Source organism: Manis pentadactyla, chromosome 14 (genome assembly GCF_030020395.1).
Source record: "Manis pentadactyla isolate mManPen7 chromosome 14, mManPen7.hap1, whole genome shotgun sequence".
Taxonomy (NCBI): domain Eukaryota; kingdom Metazoa; phylum Chordata; class Mammalia; order Pholidota; family Manidae; genus Manis; species Manis pentadactyla.
In genome coordinates this window covers 16,958,400-16,985,865 of record NC_080032.1, presented here as the reverse complement: position 1 = coordinate 16,985,865, position 27,466 = coordinate 16,958,400, and the positions used below count along the sequence as shown (strand labels likewise).

At 47.9% G+C, this 27,466-nt stretch overlaps 1 protein-coding gene across 1 annotated transcript in view; it reads right to left on the bottom strand.

The window, feature by feature from the left end:
* Window positions 1-27,466, bottom strand: part of KSR2 (kinase suppressor of ras 2) — a 362,570-nt gene that overhangs the window by 57,953 nt on the left and 277,151 nt on the right. Inside the window, exons 8-10 of the mRNA XM_057491701.1 lie at window positions 14,254-14,319; window positions 11,287-11,413; window positions 2,765-2,933 (exon numbers count right to left, since the gene is read on the bottom strand). Coding sequence (XP_057347684.1) covers window positions 2,765-2,933; window positions 11,287-11,413; window positions 14,254-14,319 — 362 coding nt within the window. The remainder of the gene's footprint in view (window positions 1-2,764; window positions 2,934-11,286; window positions 11,414-14,253; window positions 14,320-27,466) is intronic.

Below are 27,466 nucleotides of genomic sequence, written 5' to 3'. Positions count from 1 at the left end.
ATATACACACATACATATACAAAGACATATAATTATTTTACAATAAACAGGATGGTATTATACCAATTGCTTTGCAAATCCCTTATTTTTCCCACTTGAAAGATATTATGGGTATCTCTCCACGTCAGGATATCTACAAAGAGCTACTCTGTTCTTTTGAAGGGTGGCTGAGTATCTGGTTATACAGATACATTGCAGTGTATTCACACTTTCCTCCCATGGTGGGCATTTGGGCTGAATCCAAATTCTTCAGTGCTGGGAATGAAATCTTCACACACAAATATCCCTGTGCCTTGTGCAAGCATTTCTGTACATACAGTCTTAGAAGGGATATTGCTGGTCCGAGGAATGTCCATTTAGGATTTTGACAAAAAATGCTAAATTACCTTCCCAAAAGCTTTAATTTGTTTCATACTCCCAACGCCGGGGTTCATGAGGATTTCATCTTTATTTCCACAATTTGGGTGAGGCCCATATTAATTAGCAGTGATGATGAGAAATATCCCAAATGGCAGCCATGGTAATTTGTTATTCTTGTGTTTATGTAATTATCATGGCAAGAGCTAGCATTTGTTGAGCTCTTCAAAGAGACAGGCACTCTGCTAAGCTTTGTACATGTATGACGATGTATGGCCTTCAGTGATTCTACCAAGTAGATACTATTATCATCCCCATTTTAAAGATGAGGGAACGGAGGCACAGAGAGGTAAGCTCCTGGCTGAACATCATGCAGATACTAAGGAGCAGGCACTGAGCCCAAGCAGCCTGGCTCCAGAGCCCATACTCTTTAACTGTTGTTGTAAAGTGGTTTTCTGCAAAGGACCCCTTAGCCCACTCCCCAAAAGAGGGTCAGGACACTGTGGGGATATGCCATGGAGCAGGCGCTGATCTGCTGGCAGGCTAGCCCAGCAAATTGGCAAGGGCCCCTTCCTGGGGACTCTGAGGGAATGAAGGCGCCTAGGGACTCGGGGAGCACCCTGCTTAGTCAGGTCTCTTGTCTACAGATGCCAGCAGAGTCATGCAGGCATAAGGAGAGCTGTGGTGCTTTGACACATGGCTCTCCCTAAAGAGGTTCTTTCTCAGACTTGGCTTGTAAACAGGCAGCAGCCTCAGGGAAAATACCCCTCAAGTCAGTGTCTTAGGGGATGGGGCTGGAATCAGTTCTAAGAAAGCACCCAGACCCACTTCCCCCAAAGCTTGGGGGTCATGGGTGCCAAAGGGTCTTTATTCCATTCAGCCCCCTCCAGAGACGTGGAAACGGCCCATGCAGGAGGCGTGGCACAGCCCTCAGCCTGTGGACACACTGGGCAATTTTAGCCTAATTGACTTGCGGGCTACATCCTGAGATGACTCCAGCTGCTGATACATTATGGTCCTTGGTGGCCGCCAGGCAAGTAGCCCTCACACAGATATGAGGCTGCCTCAGGCTTGAATGTAACAAAAAAAAATCCCAAGGTGGCAGGACTTCAGAACACATCCTCGTCCTATGCACATGGCCCAGATCAAAACAGGGGGGGGCAGGTGACACGATCAGCTGTCCTTAAAGGGGTGGCTGTGTCTGGGAGTTGCCCAGGTCTGGGGTTAGGCCTCTGTTTGCCTACCAGCCATTCAGTCATGGCTGGTCATGCTCTGATGTGTCACCTGCGGCTAAGGACCTGGGGCTGTGTCCCTGTGCGGGGCCCACTGGCTCAGGAGGAAATCAGCACGCAACCAGCACTGTCCAGTGGAACTTCCTATACCTGCGGTATCCAGTTTGGCAGTCACAGGCGGCTACTGAGTACTTGAAAAGTGGCCGGCATGACTGGGGAATTCAATTTTTAATTATACTTAATTTTAATTCACTTAAATAGCCACGTGTAACTGATGAGTATCATGTCGAACAACCCAGTTCTAGACTCTGGTTCCAACTGGCCAAGCCAGACTGCATCCCACCAGCTTCCCTCATGAAGTCAGCTGTGGTGCCACAATATGGCTGAACTGGGAACATCCTGGGGCCCTGGAACAGGACATGGGCTCTGGGCCCTGCAAGAGGATGGAAGACTCTTAGGTTCCGCCCACCTGAGAGCAGAGAAAGGTCCTTTTCTTAAGTCTAATGACAAAGGAGGCCAACGAGCCAAGACAGCTCTTGAGGGGCTTTGCTAGCATCCCCCAGCGTAGGCACAGTCTCAGGTCAGCAGCTGAGAGCCCAGGGATTCACGAGCCAGGAGCACCTTCGGGGTCCTCTCTCCCACCCCCAACCTTCTGAAGGCGAGAGCTGACTTCCGAGGTCACATGGCAGGAACATGACGGAGCTGGATGCTGAATCCAGAACTCCAGCCCGCTACCTCACAGCCCTGTGCTGCCGTCGGGGTAAATCTCAGTATGCAGCCCTGCTTGGGTAGGTGGCCCCTGAGATCCTTAGCATAAGATCCTGCTGCCAGTTCCAACCAATTTAGCTCCTAAGATAGCTGCCAGCTCCACAGCAGATGGCTTCCCCTGTGGCTTAGACTTAGGTGGAGACACTGGGTTGCTGCTTACAAAAGACAGAGTCTCTTAAGGGTCCCTTTACTTCTCTGAGCCTGGTGTCATCCTCTGTAAAATGGAGTTGATAATTCTTACCTTGTGGTTCCTCTGAAGATCGGAAAGGGTACAGGTGACGACTGCCCTGCATATGGTCAGAGGCAACCCACATGCCTTCGATCCAGTGCTTTTAAGCATGGGCTGGCCCAGACACAGTTCTGGCAGGACGCCTACCCCACCGTGACTCCCCCAGACATGGAGGTACCTGGCAGGTTGAAGTTCTTCTGCTGCCTCGTGCACTGTGGGGAAGGGTGGAGCGGAGAAGGCGGTGTGGCGCTCGGAGGGAGCGGGGGTGCTGGCGAGGAGGGTGTGGAGGATGTCGTGGAGGAGGGGTTGCTGCTTGAGTCGGGCTGGTAAGGGACGGGGATGTGGTCCTGCAGAAAGAAAACAGGGTGGGGGCCAGGGAACAGGCAGGGAAGCAGAGACACAGTGGTGAGAGGGCACTGAGCAGGGCAAGACCCCGGCCTGCTCAACCACCAGGCCCTCCCAGAGTCACACCTCCCTCCTCAGCGCCCCCTGCCCCCAGCCCCGGGTTGCTGCCCGCTGTGGAATGCACAGTTTCTGGAGGCAAAATTCCTCTCCACTGTCTGGACTCCAGCGTGAAAGGTTACCAGGTAATCAAAGCCACACAGGCGACAGTCACGCTCCCTGTGCCTCCCTGATTTTGAAAGTCGCACGCTGCGGTGCCCAGAGTGTTCTTCCCGTCCTAACACCTCTCCTCCTGAGCGTTTATTAAAGAACCGGCAGCCTGGCGGCTCACAAGACAGGATGAGAATGAGCCTTCAGCGTCCTCCCTCCTGTGTCAGCTGGAGCCAGCGCTGCTTCTCCGGGCCCCTGAGCCTGCTCTAAGCAACGAGGGAGACAGACTCCACCTGTGCACCCTCAGGACAGCCCTCGGGGTGCAGGTGGGGGTCGGGGGTGTTAGGAGTAGTGCAGCGGGCTGAATAGTGTTTCCCCAAGAGACACATCCACTTGGAAACTCAGAACGTGACCTGATTTGGATAAAGATCTTTGCAGATGTAATTAAGGTAAGGATCTCAAGATGAGACCATTCTGCATCAGGATGGACCCTAAGTCCAATGTCAAGCATCCTTATAAGAACGAGAGAAGGAGAGACATGCAGAGAAGGCCACATGCAGATGGAAGTAGAGACTGGACTGATGCTTCTATAGGCCGAGGACCACCCGGGATTGCCGGAGCCACCACAGGCTAGGAGAGGGGCATGGAACGGACTCTTCCCCACAGCCTCCAGAAGGAACGAACCCCGCCGACACCTGTTTCCAGACTTCTGGCCCCCGGGACTGTGAGACGAGCCTTCAGCGTCCTCCCTCCTGTGTCAGCTGGAGCCTGACATGTCTGTTGTTTTTAGATACCTAGTTTGTGGCACTTTGTTACGGCCCCAGGAAACTACCATAAGCAGAACCCTGAGTCAGGCAAACCCAGTCTCAAATCCCAGAGCCACCTCCTTGCCATGAGTCCTGGACAAAATGCCTCGTTACCTTCTCCGTTCCTCAGTTTTGCCCACTGTAAAATGGGAATATTATTAACAAATCTCCACATCATATAAAAGAGATCCTTGCCTCTCAAAGCCAGCAGAGCTAAGAGTTCTCAGGGGCACCTCGATGTGTTTACACTCCAGAGAGTGATCACTCGGTCCCTGCCTTATTCAGAGGTCTTTGCTGAGATTGGCTCCAGCTGCCCAACGGGTGGTTTTGTGCCACCTGGTTATGTGTCAACAGGTGTATTTACCTGCCAAACTCTGGAGTCAGTATAACAAACATCAAACGACATAGAAGGGCAAGAAGGGAGGGGAAATGGTCTTTCTCCAGCCGGATGCCCATGGGTGTGCCCTGTGCTGTGCATGGCACCCACCCCAAGCCACTCCCTCCCACTGGTCACCTGCCTCCACGTCAGTGACTCTACTTCTGTGAGCTTCAGTCTCTCCATGTCCTTCACGTGGGTTAAGAACACCCACCTCATGGGTCTGCTGTGAAGTTTGAATAAGGCTGTGTATGTACCTACACCCCTAGCATTGGCTGAGGCACTTTGTCATCAATAAATGGTACCGATTATGTTGATGACAGTATGTACTTTTGCAATCAAACTTTTTTTTTGTGGTAACTGCAGAATTACATGCAGTTGTAAAAAGCAAGAGATCCCACGCATCCTTACCCAGTTTTCTCCAATGACAGCATCTTGCAAAAGTACAGTACAATTTATCACAACCCAGACAGTGAATTGATACAGTCAAGATACAGAACATTTCTGTCACTACAGGGATCCCCATGTCACACCCACTTCCCTCTCTCCTTACCAACCCTTCCTCCCATCTTTAACCACCAGCACCACTAATCTGTTCTTCTTTTCTAGAATTTTGTTATTTCAAGAATGCTATATAAATATAATCATACAGTATGTAACCTTTTTGGACTGGCTTTTTGCACTCAAGAGTAATTCTCTGGAGACTCATCCAAGTGACTGCATGTATCAGTGGTTTGTTCCTTTTCTATTTTTTATTTTTTGCAGTCTATTCCGTGATACAGATGTATCACAGTTTGACCGCTCACCCATTGCATAGCAGCTAGGTTGTTTCCCCTGTGGGCTACTGTGGACAAAACTGCTATAAATATATTCATGTAAAGGATGTGTGTGGAAAAGTTTTTATTTCTCTGGAAATAAAAGAGCAAACATTCAGGAGTGCAATTTCTGGATAATATGGTAATTGCATGTTTAGTTTTTAAAGAAAATTGAAACTGTTCTGTGGCACGGCTGCACATTTTACGCCAGGAATGTATGAGTGCATCCTAGACAGTGTTTAGAATTGTCATTATTTTTTCATTGTAGCCATTGTGATAAAAGTGTCGTGATTGTCACTGTAGTTTTAATTTGTATTTTCCTAATGGCTAATGATATTGAAGATCTTTTCATGTGCTTACTTGCTTATCTGTGTATTCCCTTCAGTCTTGGTGACTTAACTCTAGGCTAAGTCTTGAAACTGAATTGACTGAATCTTCCCACTTTATTCTTTTTCAAAATTGTGTTTAGCTGAATCAAGTGCCTTTGCCTTTTCACATAACTTTTGTAATAATCTTGTTATCATCTGCAAAAAAACTCTTACAGGGATTTTGATATTAATCTTACAGGCACTGGATATTAATTTTGAAGAGAATTGACATCGTAACTATGTTGAGTCTTCCGATCCATGAATATGGTATATGCATTTGTTTCATAATCCAAAAAATAGGAACAGAGTTTTATGTATTTTGCCCAGTTAGGGAAGTTTCTGACCATTATCCTTCTGAGAACTTTTTCAGCCCTGCCCCCTTTCCCCTCTCCTTCCAGGGCTCTGACGACATGAATGCTATGCCTTTTATTATCTTCCCAAGGATCCCTGAGACTCTTTTCATTTTTTTCAGTCCATTTTCCTTCTGTCATCCAGACTGTGTAATTTCTACTGTTCAGTCTTCCTCAGGTCACAGGTAGATTTGTGTCCCAAGGGGACCAGCAGCTGGAGGTTGTGTTTCATCAGAGGGAAACTCAAACTCTACCAGATCATGCAGGGAAAGGTGTAATTCCCCTTTTGAGCTCAGCTAAGATGTGGAAACGTCCTTCAGAGACCATCCAGTCCAACCCCTTCATTCGGTAGAGGAGGACACTAAGACTCAGAAGGAGCGATGTGCTGGGGTCGTAAAGAGTTAGTGATCCAGGTCCCAACTCCCAGCCCAGAAACAGAAACTCACATCTGACCCTGGGAATCAAACAGAAGCATGTTTATCTGCCAGATTCCCATTTCACCCAGTTGTGCAGTGATCTGGACATGGCAGTGATGGTAACTACCTCTCACCTGAACTGTCCCTAAGGAAACTGTCCCCACCCTCCAACCCAATAGACTTCAGTGAATAGACTGTCCTAAACAGCCATACTTGTCTTGTGACCTCCATAGCTCACTCCCAACACAGGATCATAGGTCAGGACACAATAGCAGCTAGTCAGTGACCTATGATATGGGACAAAAAGATGAGCTGAGTCAACAGGAAGAATAGTGGAAAGAATTATGAGCAAAGGTGGAGAGGAGATGAGGTTCAACAGGCCCATTTGAGCCTCAACTCAAATCAGCTGAGGTTATGAGCAGCAGGAACTATCTATCAATAACACAGAGAAAAGATGGGAGTAAAGATGTGGATGCCAGTCAACAGTAACAGACCAGAGCAGACCCACAAAGAGTAGCCGAGTCACAGTCATGATGGAGGACCAGAATAATGTCCCAGGGTCTTGCTGCAGGTCCAGGAGCTGGCCTGAGCGCAAGACTGTCCTCCGTGTCTAGTTTCATGAGACCCAGCTCCTAAACTGTGATTTCCCTTTCTCTCATTGCCTGGTGTCCACTCTTAAAATAGACGATTCCTTTTGCTGAGCTAGCCTAGGTGGTGTCTGATCCTTGCAACCCAATGAAGAGCAAGCCAGCATGCAGACACTTCAAATAGCATCACTGCAGCAGGCAGATCTTCAGCCTTGGACACCACAGCAGATGGGCTTTTTGACGCCTTGATGTGGACGGACGAGCATTGTTGACTGGTCCCCTAAGGGGTTGGCAGTTGCGGCCACGTCTCCTGCACCTCCGTCTCCTCCATCTCTTCCACCCTCTTCCTCCTTCCCTACTCTTCCTCCTCTGCATTCTCTGTCTTCTTCATCAAGCTATTCCACGCCCAGGTATCTAGTGTCAGATGAAATCCTTTACACATTATCACTGCATCCAATCCCTACAAGCCCAGTAATGGCTACTATTAGATTACCCATGTAACATGGGGAAAACCAAGTCAGGGAGATCTTGCTATGATCACATAACAAGGGAAGGAACTGAGTTTCAAGCCTGAGCCTTCTGACTCTGAAATGCATACTCAAAAACAGCCAGGATTGAAAAAGCTGGGCTTTTGTGAACCTGGATTGACTAAGCCAGACAGGAAAGGAGACAGAGAGCAATGAAAAGGAAGTCTTCAAGCTAAATTGGCTCAGAAATCTATTGCACTAACCGCATCATAGCCTGACAAAGTGAATCTGCATGAAGCCAGTGAGAAGAGAAAGAGGGGAAAAAAATAACTCAGCCCTCTGATAGATCCTGTCCACCTGCATGTCAAAGCTGCATTCTAAATAGAGGTTAATTTATTACTCTTATCAAATTCTGCTGGCAGACAAGCAGAACAATGTCACAGTCACTGATCTAGCTGGCCCATGCTTCTGTCCCATCTGACATGAAGATGCTGTAAAGCCAGAGAGAAAGGTCTCAGGATGGCTGTGAGCAACTGGGCCCCAAGACATCATAAAGGAAAGAAAGGATGGGCTGTAGGCATATGCACAATTACTTCCCAGGAGCCTCACCATTCGAGCCCCCAACATACCCCCCAGAGGTGGGGATATCTTTTGCAAAAAACAAAGGAAAAGAGGACCAAGCCTGACATTTTGATTGTAAGCCCAAGATTTCAACTTTAAGGTAACAGTAACTACAATTCCCTGGACACTTACTGTGTGCCAGGAACTACATAAGTGTTCTTATGATGATTATTTCATTTCATGCCAAAACAACTCTCTGAAGGTGGTGCTCTTATTACCCCCCAAGAGACTTTTGCAACACAGCTGCAAATTCTGTGGATTCTGCCCATCCACAGGTGGGATCTATGCCTCCTCTTCTTGAATCTGATTAGGGTAGGCTTGTGACTAATTCCATCAGTGGGAAACAGACTGTCTCCAACTTAACGATGGTTCGACTTACAAATTTTCAACTTTATGATTATGTGATAGTGGTGCACATCAGTAGAAACTGTACTTTGAATTTTGATCTTTTCCTGGACTAGCATTATGCAGTGTGATCCTCACTCATGATGCTGGGCAGCGGCAGTGAGCCTCAGCTCCCAGTTAGCCATGTGATCATAAGGATAAATTCTGACTGATACACTTAAATCATTCTGTGCCCGCAGAAGCAGTCTATTTTTCACTTTCAGTAGCGTATACAATAAATTCATAAGATATCCTGCACTTTATTATAAAATAGGCTTTGCGTTAATGACTTTGCCCAACTGTAGGCTAAAGTAATTGTTCTGAGCACGTTTAAGTTAGGCTAGGTTAAGCCGCGATGTTCAGTAGTTAGGTGTATTAAATGCAATTCTGACTTAACAGTACTTTCAATTTACAATGGTTTATTGGGACGTAACCCCATTGCAAGTTAAAGAAGATCTGTGTAGCAGAACCAACACTGCCAGCCCTCAGCTAGTGACAAGCCAAGACATTGGATGGGCTTTTATAATGCTAGGTTATAAAAACCCACACAATTTCTACCTTGTCTGCTAAGACAGTCACTCTTCCAGCCCTGAGCTGCCATGTCAGAAGCTGACTACTCTGAAGCAGCCATATTGTAAGGAAGCCCAAGACACAGGGCAAGTCCACATGTAGAGACTCCCATTGAGTCTGCACAGAGTCCAGCCTTTGACTCATCCCCACCCAGGCACCAGACAGGTGAGTGAAGGAGCCCCTAGCTCAGTGGTTGGCAAACTTTTTCTTGAAATGGCCAAACAGTAAATATTTTAGGCTTTGTGAGTCATGTGGTCTCTGTTAGAATTACATAACTGTTAACTGTAGTGTGAAAGCAGCCATAGACAACATGAGTGTGGCTTGTTCCAATATAGTTTTATTCACAAAAACAGGTCCTGGGCTGGATTTGTCCTGTAAGCCATAGTTTGCCAATCCCTGTTCTAGATGATTCCAGCTCCCAGCTGGGTGAGTTCTCCCAGTTGAGTCCCTAGACATCATGGAGCAGAAACAAACTATCCCTACTGTATGCATTCTTTTTTTTTTAATTTTGTTATCATTAATCTACAATTACATGAAGAACATTATGTTTACTAGGCTCCCTCCTTCACCAAGTACCCCCCACAAACCCCATTACAATCACTGTCCATCAGCGTAGTAAGATGCTGTGAATCACTACTTGTCTTCTCTGTGTTGTACAGCCCTCCCCATGCCCCCCCACATTATACATGCTAATTGTAATGCTCCCTTTCTTTTTCCCTGCCCTTATTCCTCCCTTCCCTCCCATCCTCCCCAGTCCATTTCCCTTTGGTAACTGTTAGTCCATTCTTGGGTTCTGTGATTCTGCTGCTGTTTTGTTCCTTCAGTTTTTCTTTGTTCTTATACTCCACATATGAGTGAAATCATTTGGTACTTATCTTTCTCCACCTGGCTTATTTCACTGAGCATAATACCCTCTAGGTCCATCCATGTTGTTGCAAATGGTAGGATTTGTTTTCTTCTTATGGCTGAATAATATTCCATTGTGTATATGTACCACATCTTCTTTATCCATTCATCTACTGATGGACACTTAGGCAATTCCTGACCCACAGACTCCATGAGCATAATGAAAGGGTTACTGTTGTATGTATATAACTAAGTTTGAGGTGGTTTGTTGCACAGTAGTAAATAACTGAAATACACCCATTTTACATACAGGAAAACTGAGGCTAAGAGAGATTAAGTTACTAGCCCAGAGTCTCACAATTACTAAGTGGAGGAAGCCAAGATTGGCTGCAAGGTTTGCCTGACTTCAGAGGCCATGCTCCCAATTGCTAAGATGATGCTACATGGAACCAGATGGTGAATGACAGATCTAGTAGTAAAAATGGTAGAAGATAGCAGGAGAGAGAAAGAGCATATGGGCTTTGGTGGGGAGGCATGGAAGGGGAGGTCAGAGATGGAGGCAGGGGCCAAATTATGCATGGCCTTGCAGGCTGCAGTCAGAAGTCTGATTTATTTTGTAAATACAATAGAAAGCCACTGAATGGCTTTTATGCAAAGGGTAACTTGATTCAAATTACATTCATTAAGAATCACTGGCTGCTGTGTGGGGAACAGACTGTGGAGGGGGCAAGCCCTCTTCAACCTTATGCAGACAAGCAACACGGAGCCTTGTCAATGAGAGCTCACATGGCCACCACAATACTCATCTGCATCCTGAACACAGGCATAGGGCGACTTCCCACATGCTTGGGTTGATCTGAAAATTATCTACCTTCAATACAATGAATGAAAGTATTGTGGGGCTTGGGAAACCACCTGTTGGCACATGCAACCTTTGCTTCTGGCTGTAAGGTTGAAAGTGCCTCTGGGATAGCTTTGGTGCACTCTGACCAACAGATCAAACAAAGGATGTGGAAATCATGCTGGAAATTTCCAGGCCACACTGGAAAGAAAGCAGCAGCCAGAAGCCAACCAAACTGGCTGTGGCTCAGAGCTTGGGGCCCCCCACACATCCATCCACCCATCCTCTAGAAGTAGCTCAGAAATAGACCTTGTCTCTTGGTGGTTTGATTCAACAGATGTGTCAGAAAGCCCAGAACCATCTGCAAAGCTAATCTCAGCAGATGGCAGAACATCTCACAGAGCAAAGAGGGGGAGGTCCAGACCACTAAGGAACCCCCCACTCAGGCTCTTCTGCTCTACCTGCCACACCCTCCTCGACACACTCATTCATTCTCATTTCCACGTGCTCTCTCTCGAAATCCGACAGAGTTCTGGCACATGCACTCTCCACTGAGCTGGATGCCCCCCGAGCTTCACTTGACACAGCTCACACAGGGTTAGGGGTGCCCAAGTGGGCTGGGGGGAGGCAACATTCCCAGATCAACCCACCCAGGTGCCCCCAGCGCCAGCATGCCCCGACCCGGCAGACTCCATCCTCACCTTGCTGATTTTGTTGGTTTTGGGGAGCGTCTGACTGATATGCAGGTCTGAATACCGGGGTGGCTTCCGCAGAGGGTTGTTGATGTCACAGGGGACGGACTCTGTTCGGACTAACCTTGCTGGATCCGTAGGGGTAAAAACAGCAATTGGGGAGTTTAAGTACCACTTGGGCTTTGTACCATCATGCCAGGAGAGCAGACCTCAGACCTTACCTCGAAGGCCCACCCAGGACTGGAAGGGAATTCACTAAAAATGGTAGTCATTGGGTCGCGGTAGTGCCAGTGGGTATTTTCTGTGGTTTCTAAAATTTTTGTATTGTCAATATATGACTTGACAATGATAAATTATAATAATAAAAATGAGGCTATCAGTCTGTCTGTCTGTTGTCAATGCCGTGATTGTTTCACATTGGTGTTCATTTCAGAACTGAACCTCATTTCAGATCCAAGAGGCTCCTGATTTCTCAGGGTCTGTAATCAGTGGACAAGCTCAAAACAGCCACCTGCCCTGGCTCTAGCCTTAGTGTTAGGATCATCTTCTGTCACTTGTGGGATTTCTCAGGCTAATGCACCCTGCCACACACTGAAACATCTGTCCTAAACAAGGCCACCTCGACCCCTGAAAGAAGAGCCTTCCCCTCTGTATCATCCCGACAGCCACACTAAAAGCTGGGCACACAGCTAATGCTAAACAAATGCTTCCTGATGCAAACCACGTCATCCAAGCCCCTGTCCCTGTTACCTTTCTTCTATTTCTATTACTTTTAGGGACCACAGGAAGGGACAAAAGTGAGAAGCTCGAATTCAGATCTGATGCCTGGAAGTGTTGTTAGCTGCATGTCATCGCAGGGGCGGGACGGGGGTGTTGGTGGTAAAGTTAAAGCTTTGGACTGACCCAGGGATTTGATTTCTCTGCTGAGCCTGAGCTGCCATCACCATGGAAACCAACTATATTTTCAACTTCCTGCCACCAGGGGAGGGGGGTAGGAAGCAAGAAGCTGGAGGACTTCTGGAAAGTTCCTTTTGCTTCTTATGTAGAAGCATCTGTGGCCTTTGAGCAAAGGGGGTACAGCCTAGAAGGTGGGAGGGGGCCCTTCTTCAGATGTCAGCCTCAAGAGAGCCGGTGCCTTCCAGCAGGCTGGCTCTGGTTACCACGTGGGAGCTGGGCTCCGGCAGAGCCCACTTACCAATTGAGGCAGGAGGCGATTTCCCCAGGGAAGCTGACCCAAGACAAGGGCTCAAGAGCAGTGAGAATTCAGGTTCAAAATAGCCTCACTGAGTGTATACAGTTGTTCAAGGAACAGATGGTTCTTAATTAAGGATGTGAGGTGGGAGGGGCAAGAGAGTGAAAACTTTTCCTTTACTTGCAATTTCCTCTCCTCGTGGAGGTAAGCAATGCAAAGATCATCAGAAACCAATGGCCCATAGGTTTTAGAACACACATCCCGGCACTTTTGGCAGTCATTTGCCTCCTTTAAGTCTCCCTTGGGTTCATTCTGAAGCAGGGCAGATTACCCTGAGCCGACAGAACTGAGGCCGGGAGCTGGGAGGGGTGGGAGGGGGACCAGGTGGCACCCAAAGTTGGCTCTAAGGCTCTATCCAACCGACAGTGGGGGGGTGGGTAGGCAGAGTGGTCACCAAGCATTTTAAAAAATGTAATACATTGCTAATATTTTAAAGTAAGTATATGCACATAAAACTATTTGGGCTTTTCTTTGAAACAGGAGAGCTGCTGCAGTGCAGGTCCACATGGGTGCTAGAGTGAATATCTTCCCTAGATGGACCTGGGCTCACTCTGCACTTTGCATGGCTCCACCTGGCCAGCTTCTCTTACTCAGGGTACTTGCTCTGGCCTTGTAGGCACCTGAGTTTGCAACTCCTACTGTAGAGTATGGCTTCTCAACATTAAACCCTTCATCTGCGGATGCTGTTAAAAACGCAGACTCTGATTCATGTCTGGGCTAGATATCATGCAAATCTAACAGGTTCCCTGGTCCACGGGCCACACTTCAAATAGCAAGGGTCTAGCTAGACCAGTGATGCCCAGTAGAACTTTCAGTAACCATGAAAGTGTTTGTTTTCTGCACTATCCAACATGGTAGCCACAGCCCTCCAAATGTGGCTGGTATGATGGGGTAATTAACTTTATATGTTTATTTCACTTTAATTAATCTAAATTGAAATCGATGTGGCTAGTAGCTCCTATACTGAACAGCACAGGCCTAGAGAGTTCCCTGTGGATGAACTGCAATGTGGCTAATGGAGTCCAGAGATAATTACCCTGCAGGACAAGAATCAGGGGAACTATTTTGAAAGCTAGACTGCAAAGCTTCCCCAGGAGGGGCCTCCTAGTGAGTCCTTGGCAGGCAGGAAAAATCCTTTCCTTCTAGTTTTTCTTTCCTGCTAAATTGGTCTTGCTTTTGCACGGTGGAAGGCTGGTAGTGGCTCCCTTGGAGGTCGTTGTCACCTTTCTGCCTGGTCAGCTAGGCCCAGACACCCCCAGGGCCCCAGGGGATGGAACCCAGATGCCCAAACCAGCTGGCCCAAGCCAGACCCCTCCCCATGCTCACTTCTGCAGGGCCAATTGTCTTCGTCTGAAGAGCACATAATGGAAAAACACTCAGCCAACACTCTTTTTAAGTGGGAAGGAAAAGGGATGGGACTGGGAAAAAGAGAGGAGAGAGTGGAAATTACAAGAGAGGTCTAGAATGAGAGAAAAAGACTTAGGGAGGGGGAGATGAACGTGGGGCTAGGGTATCAGGGAGACCAGGACACGGGCAAGGAAAAGGGAGAAGAGGCACGGGGGGTGTCGGGAGGAAGGGTGCTGGAGGGACAGAAAGAAGACAGGCAAGCACCAGGGCATCAGTGGGTGCCAGCACGGGTCTGGATGGAACAGCTATCTCGGATGGCCTGCAGGAGCCCCCACCCCAGCCCTACCCCTGGGGCAGCTGGGGTTAAATACTTACCTCCTCGGTGGATGATCAGGAGGTGACAGGGTGGGGCTTCTTTGGTGCATTTGTTGTGGCACTTTAACCTGAGAGAGAGAAAGACAGAGAAGGGTGGGTGGGTGGTGGATGGACAGATGGATGGGTAGGTGGGTGGGTGGGTGGAGGGATGGAAAGGTGGGTGGATGGATGGGTGGATGGATGGACAGACAGACGGGCGGTGGGTGGACGGATGGATGGATGGATGAATGGATGGACGGACAGATGGACGGATGGAGGATGGATGGATGGATGGATGGATGTGTATGTGGGTATATGGTTGGAAAGGGGGGTGGACAGATGGGTGGATGGATAGGTAGGTGGGTGGGTGGGTGGGACACCGCACTGTTTCAAAAAGCTCTGGGTGCTGTGGATACCAAGTTGTGAGATGAGTTGGAGCAACTACTGTAAAGCCATCCTTGGCATCCAGGAAATAACCTCTGGAAAGATATGCTGCCACCCCACTCTCACAGGTCAGTCCTGGGTGGTCCAAGAGTTGGGTAGCAACTGTTTACTAACAGTGCTCACTTGGACTTTGTGCTTTGAAAGATATTTTCCCCATCAGTCTATATTTATCATCCCTACCACCGTCCAGTCCTAATAATCATCTACTGTTTGCTTGAAGACTCATTTGCCAGTTATTGTACCGAACATTTAATATACACTGTGTTATTGGATCTTTATAAAAACTTTATGAGATGGATATTATTATCACCCCCATTTTATAGATGGAAAAACTGAGATTAACTGATTTGGCTTCGTAGAAAACCTGGGTCAGTGGTGCCAAAGGCAGCCTCATTTATCATAAAGGCTCAAGCTACAGGACACAGCCAACCAAGGCTCCCACTTAGGATGAGATTCATAACAGGTTTTAAGTTGAAGAGTTTAGAGTCAAATGTCTCCCACTGAGACCAGTCTGACTTGTCACCGTGCTCGTCCCCACGTCATTGCCAGACTTCAAAAAGGTAACAGAAATCCCAGATCATGATGACCTGGCTTGTCCTTTCCTTTTAGAGGTTTACGTCTATAGGACAGATACACACGCTAACAGATGTTATCAGTGCTCCGCTCACATCCCTCTGCATTCCCTTACCCTCTTTGTGTACAGCAGCCTAACTTTCAAAGCCAAAATCTTTGCCAGAAGGCTACCCTTAGCCTATTTAGAAGTTTAATATTAAAATACCCTGTAAAGGGAGGTGGGAACTTCAGATTTGCCCTCCACCCTCTTCCTCTCTAGACATTGGATAGTTTGCTTACCAGGATGCTCTGCATGCCCAGACATAGACTTGACGCTGAGTTCCCCAGTTAGTCAGGGGCTCTCAAAAAGTGGTTCTCAAAGTAAAGTTTCCAGACTAGCAGTATTGGTGCCATCTGGGAACTTTTCAGAAATACAACTATTGGGGCCCCTCACCAGATCTGATGACCCAGAGACCCTGGGGCTGAGACACAGTCAGCCCTCCAGGTGAGTCCGGTATGTGCTCAGCTGTGAGAACCGTGGCCTGGTTGATGGTTTTGGAATGTCTGTGCGCATTTCCCCAATTTCTCTTGTGTTCAGTCTTTTATGGCCCTAACAGGGCCCTGAATTCCTCTCTGATACAGAAAAGCTGGACATGGAGCCCCTGGGAGTGCTGAGCAGAAGCATGGAGGGTATGGGCAGTATGAAACAAAGTCCAATCACATCGAGAGGGCCTTAGAGCATTAGTCCGTCTCCAGGTCCTTCTCTCTGATAGGATCAGGGAGGAGGTTTCCTGCCCTAACACGTCTTTACATCTCTCGGACATGTGCTGACCCCAGTCCCAGATTCGGGTAGGCAACGGTATCCACAGGGAATTTAATAAATGCATTTTTCCACTGGAATGTCTATTTTTTTCTGCTTGCTTATTAATGGCAAGTGAGGCTGATTTTCCATTCATGATAATAGGATACATTTTCATCTTTAAATAAAGTTACTTAAGTTAAAAAGGTCATAAATAGTAAATAATTAAATGTAGGGGCTGCTACATAAATATGACAAGATCATGACAGTGTGGTGACCAAATGAATTAGACTGGGAAAAGTTGGCTTAAGCAATTTGGAATCTTCAAAAAGAGGTGGCAGCTCTTGGCACCTAAAAGTCTCAGATGGTTGAAAAATATTAGGAGGTACTAATTGGTCACAAATATCATAAAAATCCTATAACTGGAAAAAAATCAGAGCTAACACTCACACAGTGCTTACAATGTACTGGGCGATGTTCTCAGTACTTCACACAATTTGTTCAATCCTCAAAGCAACCCTGCAAAGTAGGAGCTAGTGTTAGCCTCATTTTACAGAGTGAAAAACTGAGGCCCAGCAAATGTGCATAACTTGCCAAGGTCAAATAGCCAGTAAGAGTCAGAGGTCCCAAGTCCAGCTCTAGCCACGATGCGCATGTCTCCAAAACCTCCATTCTTCTTGCTCTACAACTTGGCGGTGGGGAAGAATAAAGGGGGGGGTTCTAAGAGTGATGAAGACATGGGGAGTGGGAGGTGGGCAGGGGCACCAGCAGCCCCAGGAAGGTGTCTGCATTTGATTCTGTAGAGCTCTAACAAGTTCAGACTGATGTTTGGGAAGCCGTGAGTCAGGCAATCTGCTATTGCCAAATGAGAGTTGAACCAGGAAGTTTCTGCACTCATTCCTATTTGAAATAGCTCAACTCCACCCTGGAAGCTTCTAGAGGGGAATTTTTCCTTTGTGCCACCCCCACCTGTGAGTCTCCCCTGAAAAGCCCAGCTGGAATGGTGATGTGCAGATGTGAGGAAGCCCACTGGCTCTTATGCACAGTGCTCTGAAGCAGGGGCAAGTGGTTAAATGCAGCCTTGGGACCACCTCCGAACCAGGACAGGACAGGCAAGGCCTTTTTCCTGCCTCCTCCTTGCATTTTCCTTTCCAGTGTCCATTGTTTATCTTTTGCATTAATGGAAAAACCTTCCCTCACCTCTGACTGAAGGGTTAGGGATGAAATGCTTGTCCTTCCAGCCAGGGCTTCAGAGGGCAGCGCTCAGAACAGGCGCATGCCCACTGCTCATGCAGAAAACCCACGGATCCGTCTCCCATGCCTGGACACTTGAGCCCTGCCTGGAGGTTCAGACCTCAAGAACTAGCACCAGCACGCCCAGGACCTGCCGAGTTAGCAGCACTAGCCTAGCCCTGCAATCACACAGACCCTGAAGGACAGAGGCAGAGAGACTGAGATGAGGCTTTGGCACAATGCAGATAGGCACACTATGTCCCACTTCTGAAAACTTGTTTCTCCAGCAAGAAATACACACGCTTCACCCAAATTAGACTTTTCATTCTCACTGCCCATGGAAGAAAAACCTACTACCATATAATTTAAAGGTAAAGCCCTGCTTCAGAATCAGATCCCCAAGGCTTATCCTCCAAGGTCCTATTTGGTAAGCGCTGGGCATGTGAATTTTTAGCAAGTACATGCCAGAGCTCGAGAACCCCTGTGTAAGAGGGACACATTCTATTTCCCAATGGGAGATGTCTAGGAGCCTGAATCTTCCCGAAGAGAGCACTCTCCCCTGCAAAAAGGGACATGTGGTCAGGACAGTCTACAGAATGAATCTGGTTTCAAAATTTGACACTGCAACTTCTTGGCTGTGAAATTTGGACAAGTCATGGACCCACTCTGACCCTCAGTTTCTTCATCTGTAGAGTGGGGCCAATCATAGCATCTGCCTCACAGGGTGGCACAGAAGGCTAATGATACAATGCAAGTAAGGTGACGAGGACAGACACTTGAAGTAGCAGGCACTATTGTTTGTATTCTGGTTGTCATTTTTATTGCTAGTTTGTGCGGCTGCTTTGCACTGCAAGCCTCTAGGACCCTTGGATGGAGAACCACATTTCTCTGGCTGGAAATGTGGGCTGGCTGGAATGCTTAGAGACCTCAAACCAACCATGGTTGGTGAATATTCCAGCTTCCTCTACCTTGGGTGGGATGACTCAGAGGTATGTAGACATGGGATTGGACCCCAGTTGCCCAAAGCTGTAACCTGTTATTTGAGGCACCCAGCACCGGCTGCCTTCCCTTGCCTGTCTCACTCCCCACGCCCCAGCTGGTGTGGCCTGGGATCACCTCTCAAATAAACCACCTGCTCTTGAATCCTCGTTGAGGTCTGTAGAATCAGGGGAGCCCAATTAAGATACCATGATTACTAAAGGAGGTTTGGAACACTGAGGTGGTCTGCCCTGAGCTCTGTGGTCCTTGTCCCTATTGTGTCTCTTTCCTTAATGAATGTGGTTTGCCAGGTGCTCCGTTCCACAAGGAGGAAAAGGGAGGGGTGGGGAGGACATGGCTGACAGCCCCCTGACAAGCCTCTGCACCCCAAGTGGCCTGGAGGAGCACCATGATTTAGGACTGTGGCTGTGAACAACTCCAGGCACCAGGAAGGTCAGATAGGCTTCCACAATGGGTGACAAGCTTGGGCTTCGGGATCAAGCCGACCAGAGCTTGAATCCCGGACCCGCCCTTCCCAGCCCAAGGGGGCATGGTCTGCCTTGCTGAGTTCTACGCTCCTCATCTGCAAAACTGCAACGAAGATCAAATGAGAAAAAGCTCGCGTGGCACCCAGCTCGGCAGGCGGGGCTGAAATACACTTGTGCGCCCGCAGGGAATGCCACTGAACTCCACACAGCCTGGGAACTTGGGAAGGATTTATTTAAAACTCCCATTGAAAAAGTTTGTGTTTTTTTTTAACTTCCAAGGCTAATAGGATAAGCTTCAGTTATCAAGAAAAGTCGCTTACGTGGCCTATCTCATTCCCCAAAGTGCTGCAGGCTAAAAGACATCCCCTCCCTCTGAAAATTAACTATGGGAACTTATCTTGAGGGCAAGATCTGGGTCTTCCTCATCTATGTAGCTTCCTTTCCTACCCCCCTTTCAGTGGCTGGCATGGTGGCTGGTATAATACATGCTGAATAAATATTGGAGAGACAGGGAAAAAGGAGGAAACGGGGAAAAAAGGAAGACCAGCAGGAGGGAAAACCCATCAGATGGTACTGGTGTAGGGACAGTAATATTCTCTATCAAAAACTCTTTACTGAAAAATTATTTCTATTTCTTATCAGTGATAATCCCTTGCAGTTTGCAAAAGGCAAATATGTCCCTCTCTGCATTCCTTTCTGTCTGCCTTCCCTCCTCCCAAAGTCTGGGAGGGACAGGGATTTGACTCCAAGCAGACTGGACCTCCATGGATCTTGCCCGGGAACTGTGGGGGACAAATGGTCCCTTTGTGAGCAGCTCTGCTGCTTCCTTAATGGATGTGTCATGGCCCCCAGCAGCCCCGCAGAGCAGAGGCCAGCCCAGAGCCCAGCATGGGGCTGAGATCAGAACACTAGCCTTTCTGGGAGGAACGGTGGGGGGTGGGGGGCAAGACTCTTGCTGGTGAAGACAGTCATGTTAATTTCAAATGGTTCATTGGGCAATTCGAACCAATTTATGAAACCGTTGCTCTGAGCAGCCCAAATCCCTGATTTCTCCCACTTTCTGTGATCCCACCCCAGCTCACTTTGGAGTCCATCTGTGCAGGGCACAGCCTTTCCTAACGGAGTACAAGTGAAGTGTTTTAGAAACCTGGCCCCCAACATGTGATTGAGGAAACATTAAGCAAATGCTAACTTTTGGTCAGGTGCTGTTCCATGGCCCCCGTTACTCTGAACAACAGTGCAGAGCTAGGTGGATGCCATTATACCCATTTCAGAGTCAAGAAGACTGAGGGTCAGTAAGCAACCCAACCAAAGAGATACTAAAGGGCAGAGTCAGATTATTCATTCACTCAGGCACACAGAAAACACAGCTGCCTTCTTCTGCGCCAGGGGCTGAGCGAGGCCCCGTGGTATGCAATACAACAGGGTAAAACTCTTTCCTTAATCGTTGTCCTTACAGACACCTAGCAAGGAGTTCCCCATCTACGTATGTAAACATGTCTCTTGTTGCTTCAAGCATGAGCATCTTCCCACTTATCCCCCTGCCTCAACTTTGCCTCTTAGAAATGATCCCATTTAGATTAGAACCAGTTTCTCAGGACCTTGAGTTGCCAAGAACCACTGTCTCCCCAGAGATCTACTGAGATCTACTCCAACACATATTCACTGAAAATTTGCTATATGCCAAGCTCTGTGCCAGCCCTGGAGGAATAAACAGTGAATCCAGACCCAGCTCTGTCCTCAAATAGTTTAAAGTCTGGTCAGAGCGATAGGCAGCTAAGTAGGCAACACAACGTAGTAAGTCATGTGGAATGACAGGGCAGGGCAGGGTGTGACATAGTGGATCTGAGGGAGTCAGGGAGGGCTTCCTGCAGGAGGCAATGACTGAGCGGATCCCCAAAGATAAATGGGAGCTTGCAGAGATGTGGGAGAGAGAGCCAGGCAGAAGCAATAAAAGGCAGGTGCAAAGATGTGTCGGTGAGTCGGCACATGCCTGCTGCAGGCTGGATGGCTCGGGGAAGCTGGAGCTCTGGGTGTAAGGAGGGAAGTAGTGAGAGGGGAGGAGGGAAAGGTAAGCAAGGGGTGGCACAGGGTCTCATCGTGAGGTTGGATTTTGTCTGGAGAGCAGGTAACTAAGAGAGGTTTTAAACAGGGAGGTGAAGGCTAGATAAGGATTTTAGGGAGACCCCTCCCCCACCACTGGCAGGAAATATTTAAAATTAAAGAGCAGCCAAGTCCCTCTCTCATTACCTTTCCTACTCCCTGCTTCTGCTTCCCTTTTCCCAGGCTCCTGCATAAATGCTCCTTCAGGCTTCTTGCAAAATCACTGAACCAAATCATTACCACTTTGCTGTAGGTTTCACTGAATCCCTCAGCTGAACAGTTTTGTCTCCTTTTGGTTCCCCTGTGGTCTCTCACTTGAGCCAGTGCTTCTAGAAACTTCTCCACAGGGTCTCAGTGAAGGATATAAAAACGCCCTTTCCCTCACTGCTGACAGCTCCATGGGGTCGAGCTCTTTGGCTTACAACTGGGTTAGAAAGAAAACTCCACCACAGAAATGAGCAAGGACGGTGGGCAGTATTTACATATAAACCAGACTGCAGGCTCCAGGGAAGTAATGCCAAATAATCAGGAAAGCCCCAGCAATGTTCTCTCCATAAGAGGATACTGCAAGGAAACTGTAGACTTACTATGCGTTGGAGATGCCCTGCCCCCCAACTTCCCTGAGAGAGGGGAGAGAGTACAGAGTTTGGCTCCCAGGTCCTAGAAGCGTCCATTAGAATGCCAAGAACCACTTGTCATCTTGCAATTCAAGAAGGGATGACAGGGGAGGGCAGCAGGTGGAGGTGGGGGCACTAAGAGCTCTGGTCCAGGTCAGACTGAGATGAGACTCTCATGTTCTGTTCGGCTGTTTAATTTAACATGAAGCAGAGTAGGAGCTAGCGTTTAAGGCCAGCCCTTTGCCCATGTAAAACGTTTAAGAGTCTAGGATCTGGAGTCAGAGGGGCATTTTGTGGAGCAGATCCACCCACTGTGAGACTTTGGGCCAGCTATCTACTCCTGAAGGCCTGTTTCCTCACCTGGAAAATGGGGATAGGAATAGACCCTACCACCATGGTTTTTGCAAGGATTAAATGAGATCATGCATGGCAAATGTTTAGCCAAATGGCACTTAGTAAGCCCTCAATATGTGATATTGTCACCACCATCATATCCAATTCCCCACCTCAGCCTCTAGTAGAATTATAATTATCCCATACATGCAATGGTACTTGGATCCAAAATTTGGTTTGTAATAAGTAAAAATGTACACAAGGGACCATTAATTGCCATTATGATTACTGCAAAAACTCATGGAGTGTTTCTACTCATGGAAAACTAAGTTCAGGCTTCAAGCTGGTGATCTCTGAAATGCATGCCCATAATTATATCCTGCCCATATCCTGCCTGTTGTGCAAATTCCTGAAGCTTCCAGGAACTTCGCAGCAGCTGCAACATCAGTGCTCATCATTTCCCCAGTTTCTCAAGAACGGGGAGAATTGGTGTGTCCAGAGGCTCAAAGTAGCCACAGCTTACTTCACACGTTTACCTTCTCATCACCTGTGGCTGGAGTGACTGCAAAAGCAGGACATTTTCCAATAAAACACTGTATTTTGATGTGAGAACACAGGCTCAGAGATCATACAGGGAAAGAAGAGAACCAAAAAGAGTATGAAATCCAAGTGAAGAGACCCAATAACAGAGCAAAGGTGGATAAAGGAGAGCACGGCTCATTTACACGAAAATTAGTAAAGCAACTGCTCACATGAAAGTAAGTGCCAGCACTTCCAGGCAGGAGCAGAGGGGACTCATATAAAAAGCATTAAAATACCACTGGAATAAACTGGAAATCTTCTGCTGGTTAACTCAGGTTTCTAAATGGCACTCTTTACCTTCCCAGGGACACGTTACGGATCTCACTGTTATAGATGCGGTAGTGACCTTAAATGGAACACAGGAAATGTTTCTACCAGCACAGACCTGCCCCGACCAACTTGGGTCACCCAAGACATGGGACTTCTCAGTGCTAAATCCAAGGAAGTCCCAGGCAAACCGAGATGTTTGATTATTCTGTTGAATAATTCAGTAATGCTGGTACTCTGAAACTGAATAATGCATACCACAGTCCCTCCAGTTGTGAATGAATGATTTATTATATAAATCAGGGGTTCTCAACCAAGGGCAATTTTGCCCCACGCCACCTTCCAACAGGCAACACTTGGCAATATCTGGAGACATTTTTGCTAGTTGTATCTCGGGGTGGGTGAGGGGCACTACTGACATCTAATGGGTAGAGGCCAGGGATTTGACTAACACCCTACAGTGCACAGGACAGCCCCCAGAAGAAGAACTATCTGACCCAAAATACAACAGTGCCAAGGTGGAGAAACCCTGATCTTGTTAGCATATCTCCCAAGAAGTGTGCTGGTTCAGAAAATCCCCAAAGAATTGGAGAACAAGAACTACACAAAAGTAGGAAATGTGCTAAATTTTCCAGAACTTCAATCTTGCTTCAACCCATGGAGGTGATTTAGTAAGGATGTGTCTTCGCACATTTTATATTAATAGAAAATCCATTTCTGTATCTAAATTCATGCTGAACAACTTAAAGACTGATTTGAAGGAATCCCCAGGTCATTCATGTGATTGGGGCACTCACGTGTCTTACCACACTGAATCAATGTATTAGCCTCATTTCACATGAGGGAGGCTTAGAAACTTTCCCAGAATCACACAGACAGGAAGTGCCAAAGCCAGGGCCTGAACTCAGCTCTCTGTGGTTCTAGCGTCCGGATCCTGCTGTTGTTTTGCTGTCCTAAGTTGGGTTCCTAGAAGCAGATCCTGGCATGGGTCTTCCTCCAAGTGATTTACGGAGGTTCTCCAAGCCAAACCTATTGCACTGGAGAGGAAGCAGGGCAGGCAGTGGGGGCGAAGCTAAGAAGCATGTGGTTTCAGGTGATGCTAGTCCCAGCCTGATCCTTCGGGGGGCCTCTGGACTGTGAACTGCCTTGAGGCGAGCAGACTGGCTCTTCGCCTACCTGCGCCGGCGAGTCCAGGGGGACTCATTTCCTGCCTCCTCGGGGTGAAGCGGGTGTAATCACACAAGCGCAAGCTCCCAGAGGTCTTAGGTAGGAGCCCCTAGCAGCAGTGCCAGTAGCAACTGGGAATGTGAGCAGGACACCAAGACACACGGGGGTGAGGGGCGGCTGTGTTCAGTGGCCGCTCATTTTATCACTCTGTGTTCAAAGCAGAGGAGTGAGTACTCCCCAGTCCTGGAGGAAAAGGAGCCTTAGTATCTGCAAGGTATCCTATATCCACACCCTGCCCATATCAGGCCCCAAAAGCAGGTGACTCAGGGAACATCAGAACTGCTGGCTTCTGCCCCCCACTTGACCACCCAGAAGAAGATCATCCCAACACCAGCAACTCCTCCCCGAGGCCCAGTCCCACCCACTCTGGCATCATGAGAGCTCTGGAGTCCAGCTGCTTTCCCAGGAGCGGGGCTGGATGGGGGGTGAGCGGGCCCCCACGCAGGGAGCTGCCCAGGCCAGGAGCTGCGGGTGGCAGCAGCCAAGTCATAGCGGCGGGCGTGGTACTGTGGCTGCAGAGCAGAAGCAGTCTCCTCTGGCTCCCGGGGCCTGCCTGGTACAACTGCACACATGCTCAAGCCCTTCTAAGTCCCGATGCAAGCCTTTGCCCACGCTGTTTCCTCGGCCCAGACCAGCCCTACCCGGCTTCACCTGGCTAACTCCAACCCTTCTCCAAGGCTTCAAAGTCCTCCCAGCAGCCTCCCGTGATGTGCATGATGTGGTCCCCCGACCCCATTGTAGACCCGGCACTTCCCCGTATGGTGGTAATTACCCGATTTACCCCTCCCTCTAGATAGGTGCTCCACACTCACATTTTAGTGCAAATACGAATTTATCTGGGATGCTTATTAAAAATGCAGATTTCTAGGCCCTATTCTCAGAGTCTGGGCCGGAAAGTCTTACAGCGGGGCTCAGAAGCTATAATTCCCAGCTTCCACCGTGATCCCAAGGTTGGCCCAGAAAACTGGCGGTGACTGTGAACACTGGAGGACGGCATCTCCTCCACCCTCGTCCCAAAGGGTGACAGAGATTCCCCCACATGGCAGACACTCAGCAGGGCGGCTCACCTAAGCAGAACCACAGCACAGTCCGTGCAGGGAGCGTGTGGGGTGGCTGAAACACACCCGAGACAGACACTTTAAATGCTACTTCTCTACTGGTGGTTCTGGAAGATGTCTCCTATCCCCCCTACTCCAGCCTGGGCAGAAAAAACAAACAAAAAACCCCCACCTTGATTCAAACTCTGGTTTTCCATAGCATAAACCATTCAAACACTACTGTGTACTTTCCTGCAAGAAATGCAGACGGGGGCGGAGCGTTTCCAAGTCCCAAACCTCAGCTTGGTGGGAACCTGCAGCAGGGCCCTAAGAAGGGGTAAGATTCAGATAACACATGACTGTGGGCAGGGAAGCCCACCAGCTTCTTACTCCAAGAGCAGATTTCAGCCAGCTGAATCCACAGTTATCAGACAATACGTGGATTATGCTGACATCCGACCACTCAGAACTAAACTCCATGCCGCGCTCGTGAATCTATTAGATGAAAACGCCTCAATTTAGATAACTGCGAATTGCTTTCTGAGCATAATTTCCTATTAGTTCATTAATCTCTCTATTCAGAATGCCAACAAGACAGCTGATGATAATTCCGGAGGAAGTTGGCATTAAATCGACGCAGAAGGGAAGGGGGTTAGACATTCAGAAGTATCCTGTCTTCCTGGGTGGAGGGGTACCCCAAAATTAGTTCACAGACTTAGCAACAGTATTAGTTTTCATTTATTAAGATCCTACAATGGGCCAGGTACTCGGCTGAGCATTTTGTCTTCTTTATCTCACTTAGATTTAAAAAAAAAAAAAAATCTAGTGAGTTAGATATTCTTTTCCTCTCTCTACAGAGGAAGAAACCTGGGCTCAGCAGTGGTCACACCTCAGTTAGTGGCACAGCCAGGATTCCAGTATAGATATGTGTGTGACCTACAACCTGAGCTCCCAATCAAGCCTTATTTTTCTGACTCATCACACAAATGTTTACAGGATGAAGGGATTACACAGACAGTGATGCAAGACTCATGAATGAGGCTAAGGTTGGGGGGTGGGGGTGGTAAACGTAACAGCAAAAAAGCCTGAAAAATAATCAGCAAAGACTGAGCACCTTGTGAGAGAAAAATCTCATGTGCTGAAATGTCAGGCTGGAAAACAGTTTGATTTTGTCAAACTACTACTTTTATGAGAGCAGTGGTCCCCCAAATGTGGTCTGAGGAGCAGTGGCATGAGTGTCACTGGGAACTTGTGAGAAATGCAGTTTTGGGGCCCCATCCCAGACCTGGTGAATCAGGGGCTCTGGGTGGGCCCAGGAAGCTGTGTTTTAACAAAACCTCCAGGGCATTCCGACGCACAGTCAATTTTTGAGACCTATGATCTAGAAAGAAAATGAGCTCTGCAAGGGAATTTGGAGATCACTTAGAGTTGTGCTTCTCAAGCTTTCATGTACAAGGATCCCCAGGACAACCTTAAAATCCGATTCTGATGGAGCAGGTCTGGGGAGGGGCCTGAGAGTCTGTATTTCTAACCAGCTCCCTCTTGGGTGACGCTAATGCTGTTGGTCTAGGGACCCTGCATGGTGTAGTGTGCGTCAAATCCAATCCTTGTCAGCCAGGGAGCTGCTGGCACTAACCGAAGTGAGATTGCTCTAGACATAAAAAAAAAAGTCATTGCCTTCAGGGAGGATTCAAATCCAAGTCTCTGGGATGCTTTCGGAGAACAGGAAATGACTGGGTCAGGCACTCTGTTTTTCCAACGTTCCCACTCAGATCTTCCCTGAGCACTTTAATTTAAATTGCTGCCTTTTCCCCTGCCCTTCCTATCTCCACTGTCTGCTTTGTTCTTCTCTTTAGCACTTAGCATCATCTGAGCAGGTAACCTCTTTTACTAATTTACATTGTTTCCTGTCTGCTTGCTAGCATGTAAGTTCCAAGAAGGCAGGGGCTTGGTCTGTTTTATTCACTGCTATTTCTCCTGTGCCTAGAACACTGCCTGGCACATAGCAGATGCCCAATAAACAGTTGTGTAAATGAATAAATGGTGCCACCCATTTTTCCTAAGAGGCTGCCTCCCCTTCTTGGTGCCATCTCTCTGAAATTTCACCTGTCACTGCTCTTTACACATGCACTTGAGTTGCCCTGAAATAACTTCTCTATTGGTGTATCTTCCGCTAAACTCCTGACGGTGAGGTCTGTGTGTTGCCCATTTCTGACTCTCATCCCACCCTTCCATCAGCCCACAAAAATTTTGCCGATCTTTGAAAACATATATAAATGACCATCCATCCTCACTATAATTAATTTAAAAACTGCAGGATTTGATTCATGCAAGAGTTAAGTTCAAACTTCAACTGGTGACATCAGTAATGCATGCTCATAATTATGTGCTGGAGATACCTCTAAACTCTGTTGTAGTTACACAAGTACAATGACAAAATTCCTGAAGCATGCCAGGACTTCATAGCAACTACAGACTGCTCTCACCGTTCTAGCAGTTTCCTGAGAGCTGAGCAAATTAGTGAGCTTGACAGGACAGTTCAACCACGGCTTGGTTTGAATTCTGCCTCTTACACA